The sequence below is a fragment of the Cebus imitator genome, unplaced genomic scaffold (genome assembly GCF_001604975.1).
Source record: "Cebus imitator isolate Cc_AM_T3 unplaced genomic scaffold, Cebus_imitator-1.0 Scaffold61, whole genome shotgun sequence".
Lineage (NCBI taxonomy): Eukaryota > Metazoa > Chordata > Mammalia > Primates > Cebidae > Cebus > Cebus imitator.
Genome location: NW_016107376.1, coordinates 5,028,474 through 5,038,924, shown reverse-complemented (window position 1 = coordinate 5,038,924; position 10,451 = coordinate 5,028,474). Strand labels below are relative to the sequence as shown.

Below are 10,451 nucleotides of genomic sequence, written 5' to 3'. Positions count from 1 at the left end.
AAAAAACAAAAAAAAAAACAAAGGAAATACTTTAAGTTTTAGTTTATGGTTTAGCAAAGAACACAAATTCTTTTTATACACTCAGCTTTGTAAGTTGTATAGAAAAAAATAAAGACTAGAAAGAGGTATACTAAACATATGTAAATAGTAATAGTCTCTGATTATTGGTAAGTTACGTAGTTTTAAAATGTTTTTGTACTCTCCAAATTTTCTATAATGTGCACGGATTATGTTTACAATAAGAACAAAATTAAAAGGCCACATGAGTGGCCAGGGCTTCTGGGACAAGGCTATTCAGAAGGGGTGGAGGACCTTCATCTGCAGGTTTCTGGGCCATCTCAGGTGTTCTGTTTGCTGTAAAGTCTCACATTATATTCCAATGACAGCAGCTCCACTCCTTTTATGTGCCAAGCCTTAATTAGAATTCTAAGCCTTCTTTGAAAACCATATGAGGCTGGGTGCAGTGGCTCATGCCTGTAATCCCAGCATTTTGGGAGGCTAAGGCAGGTGGATCACTTGAGGTCAGGAGTTCAAGACCAGCCTGGCCAACATGGTGAAATCAAGAATTTAGGTGAGGGTGGTGGCACACACCTGTGATCCTGGTTACTCAGGAGGCTGAGGCAGGAGAATAGCTTGGACCCAACAGTGGAGGTTGCAGTGAGCCAAGATCCTGCCACTGCACTCCAGCCTGGGTGACAGAGCAAGACTCCATCTCAAACAAAAAAAGAAAAGAGAGAGAGAGAGAGAGACAGAGAGAGAGAGAGAAAATACCTAATGAAAGTCTTGGACCCTCTGTACAGAAGAACTAAGCCCTGACACAGTTTCCCATGCCATTTCAGGGGTCCCTGCTCTTTCTCCCTCCCCAGGTAGGGAGGAACCCAGTTCTAGAGCAGTGGCCAGTATCATTCTCTCTGCTCAGCCTGTCTGGTTCTGGCACCTCAACACAATACATTCCTGCCTTGAGGGGCTGTTCTGATTCGCCTTCCTGCAGGAGGCCTTTCCCATCGCAGCCATGATGAGCTGGAGTAGAAACAACACTGGCCTTGGCCAGGATACTCAGGTTTCACTAGCAGCTTTGAGGCACTCTGCCCGGGGACTCCACGCAAGAAACAAAGCTCCTCCGAGATGCAGCTTCCGCCACAAAAAGATAGTGTCAGGCTCAGTGGGAAGGTGCTGGGGTTAAGGATGATTAAGAACACAGTTTTTTTGTTTTTTGTTTTTGAGACAGAGGCTTGCTCTGTTACCCAAGCAGGAGTACAGTGGCACAATCATGGCTCACTGCAACCTCTGCCTCCTAGTTCAAGTGATCCTCCCACCTCAGCCTCCCAAGTAGCTAGGATTATAGGCACGAGCTACCACGCCTGGCTAATTTTTTTGGTATTTTTAATAAAGATGGGGTTTTGCCATGTTGGCCAGGCTGGTCTCGAATTCCTGACTTCAAGTGATCTGCCTGCCTTGGCTTCCCAAAGTGCTGGGATTACAGGCGTGAGCCCCCACACCTGGCCAAGAATGTTAAATATTTTTTATTTGGTTCTATGGACTCTGCCCTCCCAGAGCTCATCTCACATCTCATACTAATTAGCAAACCTACTGAACAACTCTGATAGGCCAGGCCTTTGACAGGCAGCCTAGAATGAACAAGGCAGTTTGCTTGAAGGCTTATAGCCTGTCGGGAGATGAACAGGGCAACGGGGGCCACATGGGACTTGCTAGAAATAAGAGGCAGCAGTTGCTCTGGAACACAGAGGAGGTTGCACGGGGGGAAGGTACGGAAAAAGCCACCCCTGAGATAAGATGGAGATTGTGCTGGGGGGGTTGGGTCTGTGTTTGTTGGGTGCAGAGGGGCAGGGAAAGCTGCTCCCAGCAATATGGACAGAACTTACTAGAGCTCAACATAAAGGCTGTGTGGGGTAACACAAATACTCATAAATAAATAATAATCACAAATACTCATAAATAATCAATAAATAATCACCTTGGCAGCACCCACAAGGTCTCACGGACGGCTGGCGGGTCGAGTGAGCCTGGTCTGAGTCTATTAAGCACATCCCTGTTGGATGGTTAATGAGCAAGCAGACTTTAGGGGGATCAGAAAGTTTTCATAGGTGAGATGCAGCTTTAAATACAGAGCTAGTACATTGAATTCCAAAACATTCTTGTTACCAGTGGAAAGTGTCCAAGTTCTTGGCGTTTTGAACAAAAAATTGGACAGAATGGACAAACAAAGCAAGGAAAGAATGAAGCAACAAAAACAGATTTACAGAGAGTGAAAGTACACTCCACAGGATGGGAGCTGGCCGAGCAAAGGGGCTCAAGAGAATATTCTGGGGCTTAAATACCCTCCAGAGGTTTCCATTGGTTACTGGGAGTGCATCCTACATGAATAGTGGCCAGCAACCAGAGGCTAAAGTGAAGTCACAAAGTTACACCTCTGTGCAAACGAAGACTGGGCTTGCAAACAGTATGATTGGCTGGGGAAAGCAAAAAAAGAAAAGAAAAGAAAAAAAGAAATTAGACAGGTATGGTGGTGGGTGCCTGTTGTCCCAGCTACTTGGGACGCTGAAGTGGCAGGATTGCCTGAGCCCAGGGGGTCGAGGCTGCAGTGAGCCAAGTTCCAGTCATTGCACTCCAGCCTGGGTGACAGAGTGAGACCCTGTCTCAAAACGTACTCAATGTGCCATCATGAGCTTATCCTAATTGAAGTTTTACCACATGCTAGACATTGCTTTAAATGCGTTATACATATAACTCATTTAATATATGTCTCCTCCATTTCTAAAGAAACTGAAGCACGGAGAGATTAACTATGTCACAGGCTAAGCAGAAGTGAGGCACAGATTTGAACGCAGATGACCCTGGAGTATGTATTATAACTTTTACCCAAGATAGTATCTTGCCTGATTGAAACCATTAAAGAAGTGAGCCATGTTCTTTCTATGAAATTTTGTGCATGTAAAAGATTACATTTTAGAGGCCAGGCATGGTGGCTCAAGCCTGTAATCCCAGCACTTTGGGAGGCTAAGGCGGGCAGATCACTTGAGGTGAGAAGTTGGATACCAGTCTGGCTAACCCAGTAAAATCCCATCTCCAAACAACAACAGAAAAAGAAACCCCATCTCCACTAAAAATAGAAAAAAATAACCAGAAGCGGCGGCACATGCCTGTAATCCCAGCTATTGGGAAGGCTGAGATACGAGAATTCTTTGAACCCAGGAGATGGAGGTTGCAGTGAGCCGAGATCACACCACCGCACTCCAGCCTGGTGACAGAACGAGACTCTGTCTCAAAAAAATAAAAACAAAAACAAAAACAAAAATTAGATGGGCCTGGTCGCGTGTGCTTGTAATCCCAGCTACTGGGGAGGCTGAGACACGAGAATGGCTTGAACCCGGGAGGTGGAGGTTGCAATGAGTGGAGATCGCACCAAATGCCCTCCAGCCTGGGTGACAGAGTAAAAAAAAAAAAAAAAAAAAAAAAAAAAAGTTATATTTTAGAATATTTAAAGATGAGAAACTACCTCTATTACTGTCGTGTCTTACTATATATACACACAATAACATCATAGGTATATATGTAGACATACGTCATACACAGACACACATGGGAAAAACCATACCAGGACATACTAGGAATGACCCCACAATATCAGCAGTGGTTATTGTCTGGGTGAAGGAATTCCTGATGATGATCATTTACTTTATTATCTTTTCCAAAGTTTTTCGCCCTCAACAATTTTTTTTTAACATACCAGTAAAATAGCATTTTTAAATCGGAGCTTCACAGATCTCTTCTGCTCAGTATGACACTAAAAGAAGTCCTGGAGATCCCAAAGAGCAAGGGGGCTGGCTGGTGGGGAGGGTGAGACCCAGTGATCTCGACTCCCTCTAAGAGACTGAGAGAGGAGGGCGGAGGAGGCCGGCTCCGTGCTCCCCGGCGTTAGTGCCTAGCCTGCTTTTTCGCTCACGGTAGCTCACTGGCCCCTGGGGTCCGGAAGGTTTGCCCTGGGAGCCCAGGCTAGTCGTCAGCAGGCACAGGTGCCGTCTACACTGTCATGGGGGCGCTAGGGGAGCAGCGGGAGTGTTCCCCGGGTCACTGCCGAGCGCTGGGGGGGGGGCGCCACGCCCACCCCGAGCCCCACTTGAGCAATCCCTCGCGGAGCGTCCCTCCCGCCCGGCCTCCCCAAGTCCCGGGTACCTGCAGGGCCATGGTAGCATCGACCGCGATGCTGCTGCTGCCGCCGCCGCGGCCCCGGCACTCGGCCCCTCCCGCACCCGCTGCTTCTTAAAGCGCCGCGTCTCCGCCGGCCGCTGCCATTGGTCGCGCTCCCGGCCCGGCCGCCTCCCATTGGTCGCAGGCGCGGGGGCGGAGCTGGGCTGTGAGCCGCGCCGCCAGCCGGATTCCCCAGGGTGCAACTGGGAAGGCGAAGAGGAGAGAATTTAAATGAGTTCTCCCCTCCGCTCTTGGCTCGCTCTTCTATTCTTTCTTAAGAGATTCTTTACAGGAAACCCAGGGAGCTCTCCCCAGGGCACAGGCCTCCCCTGGAATGCCTTGTTTTGTTTTGTTTTGTTTTGTTTTTGGAATGCCTTCTTAAAAATAAATATATGTGTAGAGAGACCCCCCAACTCTCTTAAATTATATGTGTAATAAAAAAAATTTTTTAATATATATATAAATATATATTTAAAATTTTATAAATTAAAATTTCATAAATCAAAAACATATATATACTTTTTTAAGAGAAATGAGGGGTCTTGCTAGGTATATATATATTATTTTTTTCCTCTAAAAATTTTATATATATGTAAAATATATATTTAAAATTTTATAAATGAACACTTTTATAAATTAGAAATATAAATAAATATAAACATGTATATAAATTTTTTAAGGGGTGGGGTCTCGCTAAGTAGCCCCGGCTGGTCTCGAACTCCTGACTTCAAGCAATCCTCCCGCCTCGGCCTCCCAAAGCACAAGATTCCTTCTTTATACATACTTCCCTCCTGTCCCTTATTCCTAGAAATGTGAATGACGTATGCGTCTCCCCCATGCTGCCTCTAGGCTGGTTATCATGAGTGAAAGCAGCCTGCGGTTTGCACCTTTTCTCCTCTTTATAAAGCAAAAACTTCTAAATTCTGGACACATGCTGCAACCAGCCTAACTCGTTTTTAATTATGGTAAAGGCACAGGACTGAACACCTATTCAATTTGATCCAGTTTTCCAGGGGAACAGACTCACTGTCACTCCAAGTCTGCAGACACACCGAATACAGTTGTGACTTGCATTTTATCACATTTCCAAAGGACTGGAACCAAATCGGCTGGTCTTTCGAGGAGCTCATTTCCGACACTTCGCGTGAATAGGAGCATTGGTGAAGAAGGATGACCCGGGGAAAAAAGAAACTCAATGTCGGCAAAGGACTGAGCTTGAACGCACAACAATGCAGCGAGCAAACTTTCAGCTTGTTTTTGCATACAGCTACATTTTTAAAATATTTGCTTTTTCATGAAAATCTTTTTTTCTCTGCTCACAAATATTTTCGTGGTGAAATCAATGCATTTCCAAGTAAAGGACAAAAAGCAAAATGTTGGAAAAACCTACTGGGCAGTTTGTGTTTGAAGTCCTGGAAGATGGGAAATGTCTAGTGGGGTACTGAGGCCAGCAGCAGCTTCAGCGCAGCCAGTGCTTCCTCTCTTAGCCTAGCCCTGGCTGCGGGGCAGAATCCTGTCCGTGGTGTTTCAGCGGGAAATACTGCGCTGAGGTCAGTCCATATCTTCAGCTGAGACATTCTGGCCTTATCAACGCCATAAGAAACCGGAAGAGGCGGCCGGGCGCAGTGCCTCACGCATATAGTCCCAGCACCCTGGGAGGCCGAGGCGGGCGGATCACGATGTCAAGAAATCGAGACCATCCTGGCCAACATGGTGAAACCTCGTCTCTACTAAAATACAAAAATTAGCTGGGCATGGTGGCATGCACCTGTGGTCCCAGCTACTCGGCAGGCTGAGGCAGGAGAACTGCTTGAACCCGGAAGGCGGAGGTTGCAGTGAGCCGAGATCACACCACTGCACTCTGGCCTGGCACCTGGTGACAGAGGAGACTCTGTCTCGAAAAAAGAAAAAAGAAACCAGAAGAGGAGGACCGGGCGCGGTGGCACACGCATGTAATCCCAGCACTTTGGGAGGCCGAGGCCGGCAGATCACAAGGTGAAGAGATGGAGACCATCCAGGCCAACATGGTGAAACCCTGTCTCTACTAAAAATTAGCTGGGCGTCGTGGTGCGCACCTGTAATCCCAGATAATCGAGAGGCTGAGGCAAGAGAATTGGTTGAGCCGCCCCCCCGCCAACCGCCGTCTCAAAAAAAAAAAAACAAAAAAACGGAAGAGGTGAGGGATGGATGCTACATTGTCCTCTGCTTTCTTCTCTAAATCCAGAATCTTCTTTAAAGACCTCTTTTGAAAGTATTTTCTTCTCCTGTGTTGCCATTCCCCATCTCATTGACAAGCCATGAGTGTCTTGTCTGAAGACGCGAGAAAGGGCCAGGCGCAGTGGCTCACACCTGTAATCCCAGCACTTTGGGAAGCCGCGGTGGGTGGATAACTTGAGGTCAGGGGTTCAAGACCAGCCAGGCCAACGTGGCGAAACTCCGTCTCTACTAAAAATACAAAAATTAGCTGGGTGTGCTGGTGGGCATCTGCAGTCCCAGCTACTTGGGAGGCTGAGGCAGGGAGAATTGCTTGAAGCTGCCTTCAAACAACCTTCCCCTGGGAGGGGGGGTTGCAGTGAGCCAAGATGGCGCCACTGCACTCTAGCCTGGGCAACAGGGCGAGACTCTGTCTCAGAAAATAAAAATAAAAATAAAATAAAATCCATAGCATAAGTTTCAGAATAGATTTTTCTTTGTCTATAAAGAAACATCCATTGGGATTCTGATAGAGGTTTCGTTAAATCTTTAGTACTGTCAAGATGAACAGTTACCTGGAAAAAAATATTTTTTAAAAAATTCAATTACCTGGAAAAAAAGGCACACACCCCGATCTGATCCTTAATTCTCAGCACCATGTTGATGTAAGGGCTGTGGGGTTGGTTTTGCTCTCTTGTCTGCACGGGTAATTTAGCTCTCCTTCTCTGAATAATACATGTGGTCCTCCAGGATGGCCCAGGTCCTGCTGACCTCTTCAGCCACATCTCTCGCTGCTTTTCTTCCCACCGGCATGGACGCTCTACCCCAGGTAACTGAAGGAATTCAAGTTCACTTTCTCCAGGTTTGTAGATACTTGCCACTCCACTGTCTGGAACACCCTTTCCCCACTTATTTTCTTCTTATTTTTTGTTTTTGAGATGGAGTCTCGCTCTGCCGCCCAGCCTGGAGCTCAGTGACGCGATCTCCGCTCACTGCAACCTCTACCTCCCAGGTTCGAGCGATTCTGCTGCCTCAGCCTCCTGAGTAGCTGGGATGACAGGTGCGCACCACAATGCCTGCTAAGTTTTGTATTTTTAGTAGAGACAGAGTTTCACCATGTTGGCCAGGCTGATTTTGAACTCCTGACTTCAAGTAACCCACCTGCCTTGGCCTCCCAAAGTGCTAGGACTACAGGCATGAGCCACTGCACCCAGCTTCTTTTCCCACTTTCATAACTAGCCAACTCCTTCTTCAAGACTCAGCCTATGTGGCAACACATCCAGGAAGCCTTTGAGACAAGAAATAGCTTTAGTCTGGTCTGTGAGCCTCTGGTCATCTCGCTCCGTCTTCTGTTATTCTCACCAGCTCCACTTGGCCTTTTGGCTATTCTAACAGGCTCATCACACTCCTGCTCGCCCGTCTCTATCTCAGAACTCTTTCCAGGGTCGGCCTGGCTCAGTGCTTCTGCTCCTGCAAGTCTTTTGCTCATCTGTCATGTCTTTTATCACCCATCCCAGCACCCTCTTCTCTTCCCTGCTTTTTCGTTTTTGTTGTTGTTTCTGACACAAAGTCACACTCTATCACCCAGGCTGGAGCACAGTGGCAGGATCTCAGCTGACTGCAACCTCCACCTCCCGGGTTCAAGCGATTCTCCTGCCTCCGCCTCCTGAGTAGCTGGTTCTACAGGTGTGCGCCACCACGCCCAGCTAATTTTTGTATTTTTAGTAGAGATGGGGTTTCACCATGTTAGCCAGGCTGGTCTTGAACACCTGACCTCAAGTGATCCACCCACCTCAGCCTCCCAAAGTGCTGGGATTACAGGCATGAGCCACTGCACCCGGCCTCCCCTGCTTTGTTTCTGTAGTGCATTGAATCATCTGACAACTTATATTGTTTACATTCTTTGTTTACTGTTTCTCCTCCTTTAGAACTCTGGCTCACTGCTTTATCCAGAACACTTACAATTCAATGAATATTGTACCTGTGGGAAAGGGGGAGGAAGAAAGGGAGGAAGGGGATAAAAAGGAAGGATTAAAACTCTTTCAAATTGCCCTGTTTTCATAAAACAGCACTGCTGAGCTGCCGAGCTCCCTGACAACCTTGGCCGCTTCCACATAGCCACGTAGGCGAGGCCTGGCAGAGATTTCCTGGGAGCAAACCTTCCCTATCCTTTTTTTTGGCTGAGCACAGGGGGCTTTATTGATGGTACACAACAAGGTGGGGGTCCCTAGGCAGCTCCCTCTTCAGGGGGTCTGCGTGGGAACCATGAGGAGGGGAGATTCTCAGTGTGGTGGGGCTGAGTGGGGCAGGGACTCCCCAGCAGTGAGGGCCTCTCTCTGGCTCTCGTGCTCTCGCTGGGCTGGTGGTCCAGGGGTCTTACTCCTTGGAGGCCATGTGGGCAATGGGGTCCATCAACCTGTTGCTGTAACCAAATTCATTGTATCAGGAAATGTGCTTGACAAAGTAAGTGGTCATTGAGGGCAATGCCAGCTCCGGCATCGAAGGTGAAAGAGTGGGCATCACTGTTAAAGTCCAAGGAGACGACTTGGTGCTCAGTGTAGCCCGGGATGCCCTGACTGGCCCTCTGATGCCTGCTTCACCACCTTCCTGATATCGTCCTCTTTGGCAGGTTTTTCCAGAGAGCACGTGAGGCTCACGACCGACACGCTGTTGGTGGGACACAGAAGGCCATGCCAGGGAGCTTCCCGTTCAGCACAGGGAGGACCTTGCCCCCAGGACTTCCCTATTTTGTGGGAGAGTCTCACAAGGGTGTTTCTCATCCATGACCCTAGTTCAGTTGATACTAGGGCTTTCCATCTTCCCTCCTTTCTCTGAGCTCCCTACAACCTGCTCCACTTTACAATGGAGTCGCAGGCTTCTGCCTAAGTCTGTAGAATTGCTTGCTGAAGTTTAGAGTTTATTGCTCCACAGAGTGACCCACCACTCATAACACCTGCCATCTGACCTCTGAGACTAGCAATGTTGTCCATGGCATTAGAGCTGCAGGGAGCTGACATCATGTTGGTCTTGATTTTGGTGTTTTGTGAGGCCTTGGAGTTGCTTAACTGCTTGAAACTCCAGACGTTCACACTGTCTCTGTGGACACAGATATTCTTTGGAGTACTATACACTCCTAATTAGTAGAGCTTTCAATATTCATTTTGCAGTTCATCATTAAAGTTTATTCTTAGTAACTGATTTAAAATAACCGATTGTTGTTTACATAACTATTGTTATATATGATCCCACAGTCACACACACACACACACACACACACAGAGCTAAGGTCAGAATACCATGAAGGGAAAGAAGAATCCGGTGGACAATTCTCTTACATTCTTCTATTGACAAATTTTCTTGTTGGAACCTTCATTTATTTCATCAAAAGATTGTGGCTAATGATATAATTTATTAATCAGTCTTTTAATTATTTATTTATTTGTTTTGGAGACAGGGTGTCACTCTGTTGCCCAGGCTGGAGTGCAGTGGTATGCTCAAAGCTCACTGTAGCCTCCATCTTCTGCATTCAAGCAATCCTTCTGCCTTAATCTCAGGAGTAGCCAGGACTACAGGTGCACCCACAACACCCAGTTTATTTTTTTTGTATTTTTTGTAGAGACAGGGTTTCATCATGTTGCCTAGGCTGGTCTTGAACTTCCGAGCTCAAGCAATCCTCCTGCCTCAGTCTCCCAAAGTGCTGGCATGACAGGTCTGAGCCACCACAGCTGGCCATCACTCAGAATCTTAAATCATTGTCAAATAATGGAAAGTATACAAATCAAATAGTAGTCCAATTCTAGAATTAATATAAAAGAACGATCTAATATTCAAAAAGCAAACATTTTACAGGATGAAACAACTGTCATTAAAAAGTAAAACTGGCCGGGTGTGGTGGTGCACATCTGTAATCCCAGCACTCTGGGAGGCCAGGACGGCAGCATTGCTTGAGCCCAGGATTTAATACCAGCCTGGGCAACATGGCAAGATCTAGTCTCACAAAAAGTACAAAAATTAGCCAGGCATGGTGGCACGTTCCTACAGTCCCAGCT

General features: G+C 47.1%; 1 protein-coding gene across 1 annotated transcript in view; it reads right to left on the bottom strand.

The window, feature by feature from the left end:
• The window catches only part of ACBD7 (acyl-CoA binding domain containing 7), a 9,418-nt gene extending 5,124 nt beyond the window's left edge, over positions 1 to 4,294 (bottom strand). The window contains exon 1 of the mRNA XM_017529798.2: positions 4,195 to 4,294. Coding sequence (XP_017385287.1) covers positions 4,195 to 4,206 — 12 coding nt within the window. The 5' untranslated portion in view covers positions 4,207 to 4,294. The remainder of the gene's footprint in view (positions 1 to 4,194) is intronic.
• Positions 4,295 to 10,451: the final 6,157 nt, after the last annotated feature.